Source organism: Eriocheir sinensis, chromosome 65 (assembly GCF_024679095.1).
Source record: "Eriocheir sinensis breed Jianghai 21 chromosome 65, ASM2467909v1, whole genome shotgun sequence".
In the NCBI taxonomy this organism is placed as follows: domain Eukaryota; kingdom Metazoa; phylum Arthropoda; class Malacostraca; order Decapoda; family Varunidae; genus Eriocheir; species Eriocheir sinensis.
Window position 1 is genome coordinate 6,874,658 of NC_066573.1, and position 13,657 is coordinate 6,888,314.

General features: G+C 44.7%; 1 protein-coding gene across 2 annotated transcripts; it reads right to left on the reverse strand.

Moving 5' to 3' along the window:
• Window positions 1-1,490: 1,490 nt before the first annotated feature.
• Window positions 1,491-11,309, reverse strand: LOC126987558 (ubiquitin-like modifier-activating enzyme ATG7). 2 transcript variants are annotated; one of them, XM_050844627.1, is made up of 16 exons: window positions 11,152-11,309; window positions 9,651-9,779; window positions 9,081-9,193; window positions 8,779-8,974; window positions 7,553-7,666; window positions 7,226-7,363; window positions 6,970-7,070; window positions 6,635-6,856; window positions 6,173-6,317; window positions 5,631-5,789; window positions 4,841-5,029; window positions 4,271-4,441; window positions 3,805-3,920; window positions 3,154-3,307; window positions 2,864-2,983; window positions 1,491-2,495 (listed from the first exon to the last, which is right to left on the reverse strand). In XM_050844627.1, exons 2-16 carry the CDS (start codon window positions 9,732-9,734, stop codon window positions 2,460-2,462), a joined length of 2,058 nt encoding a protein of 685 aa, XP_050700584.1. In that variant the 5' UTR covers window positions 9,735-9,779; window positions 11,152-11,309; the 3' UTR covers window positions 1,491-2,459. The 2 variants fall into 2 exon arrangements, with proteins under 2 accessions (XP_050700584.1, XP_050700583.1); XM_050844626.1 differs by having other exon boundaries at window positions 4,265-4,441.
• Between the last annotated feature and the right edge of the window lie 2,348 nt (window positions 11,310-13,657).

Sequence of the window (13,657 nt, forward strand, 5' to 3'; positions counted from 1 at the left end):
CTCACCAGGAAGCTGCCGCGAGCCGGGATGGAAAATAACAATCCCTCGCGAGCTGAGCACCATTCCCGCAGAGCCTCGTACGTGGCCCCGACCTTGTAAAGGACCTGACGCAACTTTGGCTTGCATCTCGGCAGTGCGGCGGCGGTGCACTCAGAAACCTACGGCTTAAAACTCATTCAGGAAGGGAGTCCAGACACCTCTCATTACCTTTAACAACTCATTGGTATCTGTTATCTTTACAAAACCAGGAGGTTGCGCCATTTTTTTCTTTTTCAACATCTTTAACAAAGTCCATTAATTCAAATTTCAATGGTTAAAAATGCAGTAATGCAGATTTTTGAGAGCAGGAAGCTGATGAGAAAAGAATAGAGCAACATCTGAAAGGCAGACAAGTACACCCTAAAAATTCCCCTCCTCAATAAAAGATCAATAGACCTTTACTGCAGAGCCCTTGGTTGGTCTCCTCCTGCCATGAACAGAGTTACCTGGCAGGGGACTGTGATAATGAGAGGTGCAAGATGGCTCCCTGGAGGAGTGTATGCCTGCCACCAGACTTAAGGGATGCTGGTTTGTCTACCCAAAGGCACTACTCTGCTGGTGGTGGTGGTGGTGGTGGTGGTGATGCTCTGAGTGCCATGGAACATGCTAACAAGGTGCTCCACAGACAACTCATCATCAGAACGATCAGCACCACACAGCCATACACTACAACTGTCTTCCTTTCCCTTCACTGCACCTTCCCAGCTGATGCACCTCTTTCTGTACCCTTGATGAAATAAATAAAAGCTGCACACTGCAGTGGTGCAAAGTGGGTGCTGCTCCACAGGCCTCAGAGGCATGCTGGGAAATGTAAACTCTTCATGCCTGACACACTGCTTCAGCACCAGAGGAGTGGGCTTCACACTTGAGAAGATGCATCACGGTGCATTGTTGGATCAAAAATATTCTCTATGACATCACCAGTATAAGGAAAGAATTAAAGAGTGAAAATAGTGATATCAAGTAACTAATGATATTTACCAGTCTGTTTCACACCTCAGGCTGCACTCACACATCTTATTGTTACCTTAATTCAAGAATGTCTTTCAGTGTTTAGATGCAGTGGGTCACTAAGGAAGATCCAGACATACACTGTCTGGATCTTGTCAAACAGGCTCAGTACTTGGGCTGGACTAACTTCACAATCCTCCTGCACTCATACAAGTCTTCAGGTCTCCTACACTCCGTGCCAGTATGCTGGGGTCATACTGGCAGAACACTACTCACAAAATTGTTAAAAGTAAGGAAACCAGAGGTGGAGATAGGTACCATAGGTAACACTTACCACCAGCCTACAAAGATACTGTCAGTAGTGATTCTGCAACATAAGTGTCACCTGCAGGCACACGGGGGAAATACACTAACTTTCAGGGACTGAGGAACAGCTCAGTGAGTATACCAGACAGCTGTCTACCACGTGTGCCAGCTTTTGTGTCTTAATAACAACTGTAACTGTTTATAACTTTTATTTTATAACAAAGAATGGTAGATTTCTGGGACATAATCTTTAAGTCACACTTGTGAGGCAACTTCTCCAGCAGAGTTATGGCTGTACTTGTGGAACATGAAAAATGTGGCCCATGCCCCCATCTGGCCCTTCATTTACTCTTTCCATTGTTGCTGACTACCACTGAACTCCCACCTTCACTCTGACTGGTCATACAAACACAGGGGTCCCTGCCCCTGAAGCTGCACAACAAGTTCACAGCAGGAACATGCTGCCAGGAAGTCATGGGGACTAATGCAGCTCTGAGGGGGAAGGATTCATAAAGACCAGAGTGGAAATCCAGCTGTCTGCACACTGCCCAAGAATCTTACTACTGAAGGTTTTAACATTTTAAGTCACCAAAGAAAAATATCTGAGGCTGAAGACATTTCACAATCCTTATAGAACAATAGTATATCTGGTGCTCCGGCAGTCAGTCAGCGGCTCCGATGCAAAGGATAACAAGGGCACATTCCTTAGGCCTGACTACTGGAGTAACCCCATCCTTCTCAACACCCTCAACTCAAGCTGTTTGGCATACCATTATTAACAATACTATGTTATCACAGACGTCCCTGCTTTCATCACCACTGCAAATAATAATGATGCTTTTAAAAATATTTCTACCATAATTAAAAGAGAAAGAACTGACCAGCATGAGCTTGTCTCCCCAAAGAGACCATGTTAAAACTATGTTCTGGAGATGCTTTTGTCCAGTGCAGCCGTGGCCTGCAACAGCCAGCACAGCCTGCACTCCAGGCTCAGCACACAGCACTCCCTGAAGTCTTGGAAACAGCACAGCACTAAGTGGCAAGAATGGGCATACTACTGGACTTGGCTGACAACCACCAGCACTGTGCTGAGGCACAAGCGTGCCAGAGTCTATGGACACCAATACTGACACAAGACAGTGACCATCTCTGCAGCGTGATCCTCAGTCCATATCCTCATCATCGCTCAGCTCCCACACCTACAAGAGAAATACACAAGGTATGTATGTGTACACACACACACACACACAAATACATATATATATATATATATATATATATATATATATATATATATATCTATATATATATATATATATATATATATATCTATATATATATATATACACACACACACACACACGCACACACATGAGTCTACATGGCCTCAGTACAGACAAGAGACATAAATCAGAGAATTGACGTCATAGCAAGGATGCCTTCCTTGTTTAGGGGTCGGGGTGCTGAGTGGACCCTTCCACGGCTAAGAGTACAGCTGCCACTGCCCCTGAGTGCCCCCCCATGGTGGTGGGGCTTGGGGCAGCAGCTGCTCCATCACCCCACTCACCTGAGAGTCATCAACACACTGGTGGAGTTTGTTCAGGCCGGACACCTCCTCCAGGTAGGCCGTGGAGTTGAAGACTTTGAGGAGAAATTCAAAGCCTTCATCTTTGTAAGCATTCAAAACCTGAAGAAAAAAAAAACATCTGAGTTAATAACATTCCACAGAGAAAAAAATCTGATGGTTGTGCTGAGGAAAATGTTTGCTATGAAAAACTTAGTTGCTGGATTATACTGTTGTGTGAAATTCATGATCTTCAGCATTTACAAAGTCCAGCCATCAACAATGACACTTGCCTGGCTGCAGCATCCTGAACACTGGTCAAAGGCGGTGGAGGCAGGGGTCAGGAGCTGGTGCCGTCCCAGGAACCCGCGCAGGGAGTGAGGCACCGGGCCCAGCACGCCCTCCTTCACCCCTCCGTGCTCCTGCACACTGGCCTCAGCGAACCCTCTGGAAAAACATCACCATAACCATTATTACTCCACTTCAGGGCAAAGAAATTTCCTGTCCTCCACCTTTCTGTCTAATGTTAGCATTCACCTTTATGTTCTGGCAAAGGCTCTATTTTCATCTCTTCTGCTTCTCTGTCTGCCATGACTTCTACAATTCCTGAGTTCCAACTTTGTTTTTTGGTTGTCCATCTGTTAGTTCTAGCATGGTGTGTGAGGGTTGGTGAGGGGCGAGGCAGGGCGGGGCAGGATGGGGCGGGGTTGGGGGATTATTCAGGGGCGCTGACAGCAAATTCATGTCTGGTTGTGGTATGAACACATATTTGTTTTGCAGATATTTGCCACAATCAATCATCAACACAAATCAAAGCAAATGATAAATCTAGTTTAACTTTTTTTTTATCAGTTTTATACACTGAGAATCATTAAGGTTCTTTGACTCTCAATGAACTTCAAGGTGTGAAGCCCCCGGCCATTGAGACACAGGCCTGAACCTACTTGTCAGGGTGCTGAAGGGTGGCTACCAGCATCTCCGTGACGTGCCCGGCGGCCAAGTAGGACACCCCCGGCCGAGTCACCGTGCACTGCTGGTCCAGCGTGCGGTCGTGTGTGGACTGGGGACACAAAAAGAAAACAGGTAGAGTCGGCAAATACAAACACAAAATACTGTATCCACAAAAGAATACACCAGAAATATTGCCAGATATATCCATTTAAAAATCAGGCAAGTGCAGGACTGACTGACAGATAGACAGACAGACTTAGACAGCAACACAAAGAGAAAGACAAGCAAGAAAAATGACAGACAGCACGACAAGGCCCAATTTCTGTCGTAATCCAGAAACCCATGAAGCCAGATTCAGGATAAGGAAGGTTCAAACAGTGTCTCCCATTTAACACATAATTAAGAGAATTTTTGGCCACTCCCAAACATAATTACCAAACCTGACTTTCTTACACTCACATTCCCTGGGGCCACGACATCGTTACAGAAGTAGCAGCCCAGCATGTGGCCGGGGATGGAATCGCGAGGGATGGCCGTGCTGGCGGGCTGGGGGCTCCCTGTGCCGGCCTGCCTCATGCCGTGCCTCATCACAAGGAAGGAGTCAAAGCCCAGAGCAGCCGTGAGGACCAGCTGTGGCGGGAAAAGAACACATCAGGAAGCAGCCAAAACTCCTACTTATTGTGAGATGAAAGTGAGTGAACTGCCACTGTCAGGGCTTGTTTGAATAAGAGTAATGGTTGACATACTTTTCCAAACTGTATCTTCAATCACTCGCTGGAATGCAGCAAAGGGAAGAAATGTATGCTATCTTTGTCACTTGGCTGCACTGATCCACATCAGGACTTGCATTAGGATAAACTACACAAAAAAATTGAGCTGAACTACTGAAGTGAAATATGGATAAGCAATAAGACTCTGAATTCATGAAGGCAGGAAATTACAATACAAAATCATTTGTCTGAAATTTGGAGTGAAGGAAATAACCAAAAAACTGATAGACCAATTGACGAAGGGGCAAAAGGTGAGTACCTTTTCCTTGGCAGCCCCAATCACTGTTGGCAGCCACCTGCTCTCCCTGGAGTCCATGAGCAGGAAGACAGCATCGTGCTCCTCAATGAGCTGCTCCAAGGTGGCCACGTCCTCCTTCACTTGCTTCAGCAGGCTCTCTCCAATGGTGTGGCCGGGCATGGGGATGCTCAGCACCACACCTTTACTGTTCTGGAAATACAGATGCAGACATCACTGAAACTTAAATCAGAACCAGTTAGCCAAGTCCTGTTATCAGGATGTGGTCTGTGCACGACACTGATGCCTGTGTGCTGTACTGTTTGTACCAGCGACCTTGAAGTTAATGAAACACATTTTGTGAATAAAACAATACACAAGATACAATGGTGTAAGTAAAGAAGAGGTGAACAGGAGATGTGTTACGGATGTGAATAAAATGTGTAAGTTTTGGAGTGGTGATGTGGGAAGGAAAATTCAGCGAGGTGTCCTGGACATGCTATGAAAATGCATGAATGTTGAATTTGTGATGAGAGTTTAGAAAGGGTAAATAGGAGGGCAGAGGGGTGGACAGGAGACCCCTGGTAAGGGTAATTGGTGGGACTGAGGAATGCATTAATGAGCCGTGGTAGGGGAATGTTATTGTCCTGAAAAAAAAGAAGTGTTCAAACAAGGTAAACTGGAGACCTCTCTGTCATGGACACTCCTTTGAGGGAAGCTCCTGGAGGGAAGGCATCAGCTCTATAGGTAGATAGTGTGTGCAAAATGTTGTAAGAAGTTACTGGAATTTCTCAGACTTGGGTGACAGACTAACCATCTTCGGAAAAATCTCCAGGAGCGCCTCGGCAGCGGCCACAGCCTTGTAACGGCCGCCATTCTGGCAGTCCTTGAAGGTGTAGAGATTTTGCCTCACTGGGTTGCTGTACGACACCTTTCCGTTGTCCACCAGAGTCAGGTGTCGGACGCCCCAGCCCTGTGAGGTGACCACGTGTGAGTGAGATGAACAACTAGTCAAGGCTCAGAGGATGATGATCTGCTCTGCCTTTATAATTATTCCTGGACAGCAGTACACTGCAGATGGTGGAGTCTGTACAAGTAATGCATGGACAAACTGAGTGTATGATAATGAAATGCAAAAAATTAACCTGCAGGATCTCTCTATTTCTGTTGGGAAGACTCCAGTGTTATTTTCTTGAGTCTTTTTCTTTTTAAACTATAATGTGGAGTTCTTAAGGTTTAGATGATTTGAAAACTAGAAACATCACTTAAATATTAACAAGAATTTTATATTTTTCATTCCACACCTTTGTGTTTCCCTGAATGCAGTGACAAGGTGGTGAGAGGTCAGCAGCTTACCATGAGGCAGCGGGCCACGGCACAGCCCAGTGTCCCGGACCCCAGCAGGAGGCAGCGGGTCCTGTGAATGATGCCCAGGTCCAGCTGAGGTGCAACTCGCCACCTCATGAGCTTCAGGTTCAAGTCCACAGCTGACTCAGCCAACCTGAGGAGCAAACAAACAAAGAAATCCTCAAAATCTGACTCAATGGTTTCCAAAATGGAGACACTGATTGCCTGGGACATAAGAAAGGACTGTACTCAAGCTTCGGTGGAATGTAAGAACCAATATACTAAATTGCTATTAACTCTAACTTAATATAGAAGACTTTATATTATATTCTCAACTTTCCTCCACTTTCAAGATATTACATAATAAGCCTTCACTTCTGATTGGCTGGGAGAAGTAAATAGTTCCTAAAACACAAAAAATGAGTAGCATATTCCAGTGATGTACATATTATAATATTCTCTCCAGCTTACTTGGTGGGGTCCATATTTGCTGACAGGTTCACCATGCGGGGGCCCATCTTCCCGCGCTCATTCTTCTCCCAGCCAAGACTCGGAGGCATCTCGGAGGGCAGGAGGGAGTCAGCTTCATCGCCAAGGTCAACATCCAGAACAAGGCTGTGCATGGCATTCTGCACGCCACTCCTGGTTATCACCCTCAGGCAGAGAACTTTATGGCTCCTCCACTGCTGGGACCTGACGGGGACAAAGCAAGGAAATTATATGTTGTCTCAAAAAATGCCTCTAATCTTTAGTGTACAGTGTATACACAGAATGATAATGAACATCATACACAAAACATACGCTACCATTGGACAGCCGCCAGGGTGAGGAGGTTGCGCAGTGTCCAGCCAGGGTTGCTGGGCAGTGTGCTGGGGTCTGATATGCCAAGGTACACCTCTCTGTCAGGCTGTGGGTGTAGTAAGAGAGAGAAGCTATACACATCAACATTCCTTGGAGAGGTGGGAACCCTGAACACTAATAAAACTCCTAAAATGCCACTGATGAAAAGAATACAGAGGAAGTAACCAGCAGACTTCCAATCCCTCAACACAAGTGACTCACATCCTTGGCTGCCGTCCTGAGGCTGGGGTAATCCCTGAGCGGGTGGATGGCGCACTCCTCGCCACACTTGGTAATGCTGAAGAAGCCGCGATCACACTCTGTCTCTTGACTCATGTAGGATGTTAGCAGAGAAGAAACCTGGAATTTTTTTATATTACTTCAAGATGATCAAACTACATGTATCCCATTCAGCCAAATCTTATTTTATGCTACTTCCTTGAAAATAGTCAACAATAAAATGCAACAAACTCTGCATGATATCTGGCCAGTCCTTGTTTTACAGTACTTCCTTCAGTGGACTCTACAACAAAGTCTTGCACTACCAACCTCTTTAGGAGTGAAGGCTTCCGAGAGCGTTTGTGGAGGCTTGGTGTACATAACTTTTGGGAATGTGAACGCTGGGAAGGCAAACCAGTAGTAGTAGTGGTACTTCTTCAAGTCCTGTTATCAGAATACAATAGAACTCTCTTAACATATATATTGAATATAAAAAAAAAAAAAAATTTCTCCACCTATCAACTCGACACAATCTTCCAAACACCTATCCCCTATTCTTCGACAACACTCGGCTGTCACCATCTTCAACACTAAATATCCTCGGTCTATCCTAAGCTCAAAATCTCAACTGGAAACTTCACATCTCCTCTCTTACTAAATCAGCTCCCTCAAGGTTGGGTGTTCTGTATCGTCTCCGCCAGTTCTTCTCCCCCGCACAGATGCTTTCCATATATATAAGGGCCTTGTCCGTCCTTGTATGGAGTATGCATCTCACGTATGGGGGGGCTCCACTCACACAGCTCTCCTGGACAGAGTGGAGTCTAAGGCTCTTCGTTTCATCAGCTCTCCTCCTTTTACTGACAGCCTTCTACCTCTTAAATTCCGCTGCCATGTTGCCTCTCTTTCTATCTTCTAACGATATTTTCATGCTGACTGCTCTTCTGAACTTGCTAACTGCATGCCTCCTCCCGTCCCGCAGCCCCGCTGCACTCGACTTTCCACTCTAACTCATCCCTATACTGTCCAAACCCCTTATGCAAGAGTTAACCAGCATCTTTACTCTTTCATCCCTTACACTGGTAAACTCTGGAACAGCCTTCCTTCGTCTGTATTTACTCCTACCTATGACTTGACCTCTTTCAAGAAGAGTGTATCAAGACACCTCTCCACCCGAAATTGACCTTTCTTTTGGCCACTCTTTACTTTTATCTGTTGTGGGAGCGGTGAGTAGCGGGCTTTTTTTCTACACTTTTTGTTGTCCTTGAGCCATCTCCATTGTTGTAAAAAAATAAAATAAATAAATAAATAAATAAATAAATAAAATAGTGAATGGCTTACTCTATTTTAACAAATGTTTGGAAGTAGTGCATCATGACAGCTACATATTCTGCAGAAAATGTTTAAGGTATGACATACTGACAAACAAGCTGTAACATGTCTGTCACAATACTGTGAAATCATGGTGTTTACAAATATAAAAACATATTGACAGCCAACAAAGTGAAAACAACAGTCATTTATTATTTAGTGCAGTAAATTATAACCCTACAACTTACTGCAAAAGTAAAGAGTAAGAAAGATGCCAGCAGTGAAGGGTCCTCCAGAGCCCGGCCCGAGGTGATGGCCTCCCACAGTGAAGCGGCAGACTCCCTCAGCAGGTCTTGTTTGCTTCGGTTGCGGAACTCCTCGATGGTGTTGGTGTTGATGACCTTCCCTGTTGCATGGCAGGACCAACTGGAGGGGACTTGTCTCCTACAATGAAACACAATATATCAACAATAGCTCTGCTCAAAAATAGCCAGGCTCTTCCTGTTTACCACCTGTCTGCTACAACAAAGTAAATGGAATACAAACAAACCTCTCCAGTGCATTGTATTCCACATGGAGGCGCGGCGGCAGTCCCGGGGTGTCGCTGTTGGTGAAGCTGCCAGCCATGGGAACGGCCTGGTCATTAAGCTGCAGCACATCCAGCTGGAGGAACACCACAAGAGTCGAGTCAGTAACACGAGGAAGACTGCTAAGGACTACCCAAACTTGCTTTCTTGTTCAGTCAAGTATGGCATGAAATAATCAATCAAAAAATCAGTAAGCTATTGGATAATAAAGTCCAACTGAACTATCAAGGCAAAATCTACACAATTTTCCTCATTAGAAAAATGTTACAAGTAATTAATTGGTCAGATTATATTTTTGGATGCAAAAATGAAAAAAACTTTTGAAAACTATTTGTGTAAAACAAGACTTTGCAGTTCTGATTAGTAATGATATAAAACAAAGAAAAAGCTATACTATGGCCGTACATGACAGACACAATAACATTATTATAAAAATCACAATTATCATAAAAATTGTATTGTTCATGACAAACATAATAAAGTCTTCCATTCTAAGAGTCACAAAAATCAAGACATCACAATCCCCTACATACCTTGAGCTGCGTGAAGTGGTGCCAAAAGCCGGCATCTACCGCCGAGCTGAACGGAGCAAACTGAAGGAGAGTTTGCTCCTCCATCTTGGGGGCAACGCTGGCTGCTACACCTTCCCTCACTGAATTATTCTGTAAGAGTGGAAGATTGTGTTGCTGTTACATAGTATTCATGTACATCTGTGTAAGGCCTGGCTAACAAACTAGCAAAACTGAACCTGTCTGACATAAAACAACACATAAAATCCCACTCAGCCATAGGGTACCCTGCTGGCTGAATGGCTAGTGTTGGCTTCCTATCTTGCTGGCCACAGTTTGATTTCTGGCCATGGCAAATTTTATATCCTCCCTCTCAAAGAATTAGATGAATTTATTATTTGTTTTAGAATTAGTGAACCTTGCATCAAATGGCAATCAGCAGGACAGCCTCCAAGCTCTTCTAAATATAGATTAATCATTCTTTTCTCATAGAACAGAGTATGGATTATGAGTCTGTACTTATTACTGTGAGCCATAAAACTTGGTAAATGACCAGAACTACACAGTATGGCAGAGAGGGCTACTACCAAACCTCTGCAACACTGCTTTCTCTTAAACTAACAGAAGCTCCCCATAATCTTGCAGACAGTAACCTGAATGATAAGGTTGGGGGCATACGCAGTAGATGTGCACGGCTGCAGTGCTCATTTCCGTCGCAATGGTCTTAGGGGCTGTGGTGGGTAAGAACCTATCACCCCGGGACACAGGGCCAGTGTGACGGCCGGGTTACCACAGTGTGCCTTACCCAGGTACCCATTTCTCGACCAGCCTGCACGGGAGGATGAACGGCTGGGTGAGCTGCATGGTGCCTGCCTGGGACGGGATTTGAACCCGGGACCACAGATACATGGCTAGGCATGCTAACCATTAGCCCGTCTGCTGCGATTGGAACAGATTTGGCTTTCATTTATAGCCTGGTAACATATAGTCCCGGGTTTTTCTCTGCTTCTGTGGTGGATAGTGGAGTGTTTCCCATGTGGTATTGGTGTGCTGGATATCCCCTCCCAAGGTGCAGGACTTTACATTTTTCTTCACTGAATTGTAGCAGCCACTTTTTGTTGCATTCCTGTAGCTTGGTGTTGTCTTCTTGTAGGAAATCCACAGTCAAGGGGTGACATAGAGATATAAAAGGGTAATTTGGTGTGTGGGGAGAGGCTTCACTGAATTGTAGCAGCCACTTTTTGTTCCATTCCATTCAGTAAGCTTGGTGAGGTCTTACAGTAGGAAATCCATTAAAGCAGGGAGGAGCAACTGCTAAACATGCACCCTATCACCAATAAGGATAGTAACTATTTGCTGATACAACAATAACCTCGCACTGCTGAGGAGATTGTTAATGCCGTTTCAATAGTAGCCAATCAATATGGAGTTTCTCAATGCTATCAAAAGAGTAACCTACAAACGGTAAATGGCAAAATCCGCGGCTGCTGTTTATCGATAATATACTGAAGTTCTGGAGTAGTACCTGACAGTCCCCCTTGTGGCGTGCAGCGGTGTGGGCGTGGCGGGCAGCACATGGGCGGGGCGGAGCGGGGCGGGGCGGGGGCGGGGCGGAGAGGGGCGTCTCTGGCACCAGCTGATAATGACTGGCGTTTGTTTACCTCCCTCAAGCACAACGAGCTTATATACTTATTTACTTTACTTACTTAGCCCAAAGAAATAACTCATACCTTGGTCTTTATAAACTCTAAAAGGACAAAAAATAGGAGTCGTGGTGATTAAAAGGATAAAAAGAAGATTGTTTACCTCCCCTCAAGCACAACGAGCTTACTAACTTTTTTAGCCCAAAGAGATAACTCATACTTTGGTCTTTATAAACTCTAAAAGGGCAAAAAATAGGAGTTATGGTAATTAAAAGAATAAAAGGAAGATTGTTTACCTCCCCTCAAGCACAACGAGCTTACTTACTTACTTACTCTACTTACTTAGCCCAAAGAGATAACTCATACTTTGGTCTTTATAAACTCTAAAAGGACAAAAAAATAGGAGCCATGGTGATTAAAAGGATAAAAATAAGATTGTTTACCTCCCCTCAAGCACAACGAGCTTACTTAATTATTTACTTTACTTTCTTAGCCCAAAGAAATAACTCATCCTTTGGTCTTTATAAAATGTGAAAGGACAAAAAATAGGAGTCATGGTGATTAAAAGAAAAAAGGAAGATTGTTTACCTCCCCTCAAGCACAACGAGCTCAAGGAAATAACTCACGGATGAAGAGGAAGAGGAAGAGAGGGAGGAGGAGGAAGAAGAAGAGGGATAATGTATAGAACGAACAGTATAAGTAGATAAAAAACGCGTGATAGAATAGGGAAGAACAAGGGAAGAAGAAGAACAACAACAACAACAACAACTACTACTACTACTACTACTACTACTACTACTACTACTACTACTACTACTACTACTACTTGAGGGAAGAATAGGACCGTATCAAATCAACACAGCAAATAAAGAGACGTACCAGACGGGCCGCAGATGAACGTGACTCCTCCCATCACGTGCAGGGCCGATAGAGAGATAAGGCCTGGTATTACAAGACACAATCGGTTCTCACATCAGCTATTTCTAAAGGTCAAAGAGGGGGTCAGTCGGGTTCTAATGAGCGTTTCTTTAGGTTCATGGTACAGAAGAAGGGTCACACTACCTCCAGGGTCATATAACTACCCCTGGAAATGCCCACGACTCCTACGAAAGCCTTGTCAAATATGTGTTTCTTAGGTTCATGGTACAGAAGAAGGGTCAGACTACCACCAGGGTCATAAAACTACCCCTGGAAATGCCCACGACTCCTACGAAAGCCTTGTCAAATATGTGTTTCTTAGGTTCATGGTACAGAAGAAGGGTTAGACTACCTCCAGGGTCATAAAACTACCCCTGGAAATGCCCAAAACCCCTACGAAAGCCTTGTCAAATATGTGTTTCTTAGGTTCATGGTACAGAAGAAGGGTCAGACTACCTCCAGGGTCATAAAACTACCCCTGGAAATGCCCACGACTCCTACGAAAGCCTTGTCAAATATGTGTTTCTTTAGGTTCATGGTACAGAAGAAGGGTCAGACTACCTCCAGGGTCATATAACTACCCCTGGAAATGCCCACAACTCCTACGAAAGCCCTGTCAAATATGTGTTTCTTAGGTTCATGGTACGGAGGAAGGCTCAAACTACCTTCAGGGTCATAAAACTACCCCTGGAAATGCCCACAACTCCTACGAAAGCCTTGTCAAATATGTGTTTCTTAGGTTCATGGTACAGAAGAAGAGTCAGACTATCTCCAGGGTCATAAAACTACTCCTGGAAATGCCCACAACTCCTACGACAGCCTTGTCAAATATGTGTTTCTTAGGTTCATGGTACAGAAGAAGGGTTAGACTACCTCCAGGGTCATAAAACTACTCCTGGAAATGCCCACGACTCCTACGAAAGCCTTGTCAAATACGTGTTTCTTAGGTTCATGGTACGGAGGAAGGGTCAGACTACCTCCAGGGTCATATAACTACCCCTGGAAATGCCCACAACCCCTACGAAAGCCTTGTCAAATATGTGTTTGTTAGGTTCATGGTACGGAGAAAGGCTCACACTACCTTCAGGGTCATAAAACTACCCCTGGAAATGCCCACGACTCCTACGAAAGCCTTGTCAAATATGTGTTTCTTAGGTTCATGGTACAGAAGAAGGGTCAGACTACCTCCAGGGTCATAAAACTACCCCTGGAAATGCCCACAACTCCTACGAAAGCCTTGTCAAATATGTGTTTCTTAGGTTCATGGTACAGAAGAAGGGTTAGAGTACCTCCAGGGTCATATAACTACCCCTGGAAATGCCCACGACTCCTACGAAAGCCTTGTCAAATATGTGTTTCTTAGGTTCATGGTACGGAGGAAGGGTCAGACTACCTCCAGGGTCATAAAACTACCCCTGGAAATGCCCACGACTCCTACGAAAGCCTTGTATAATATGTGTTCTTGGGCGG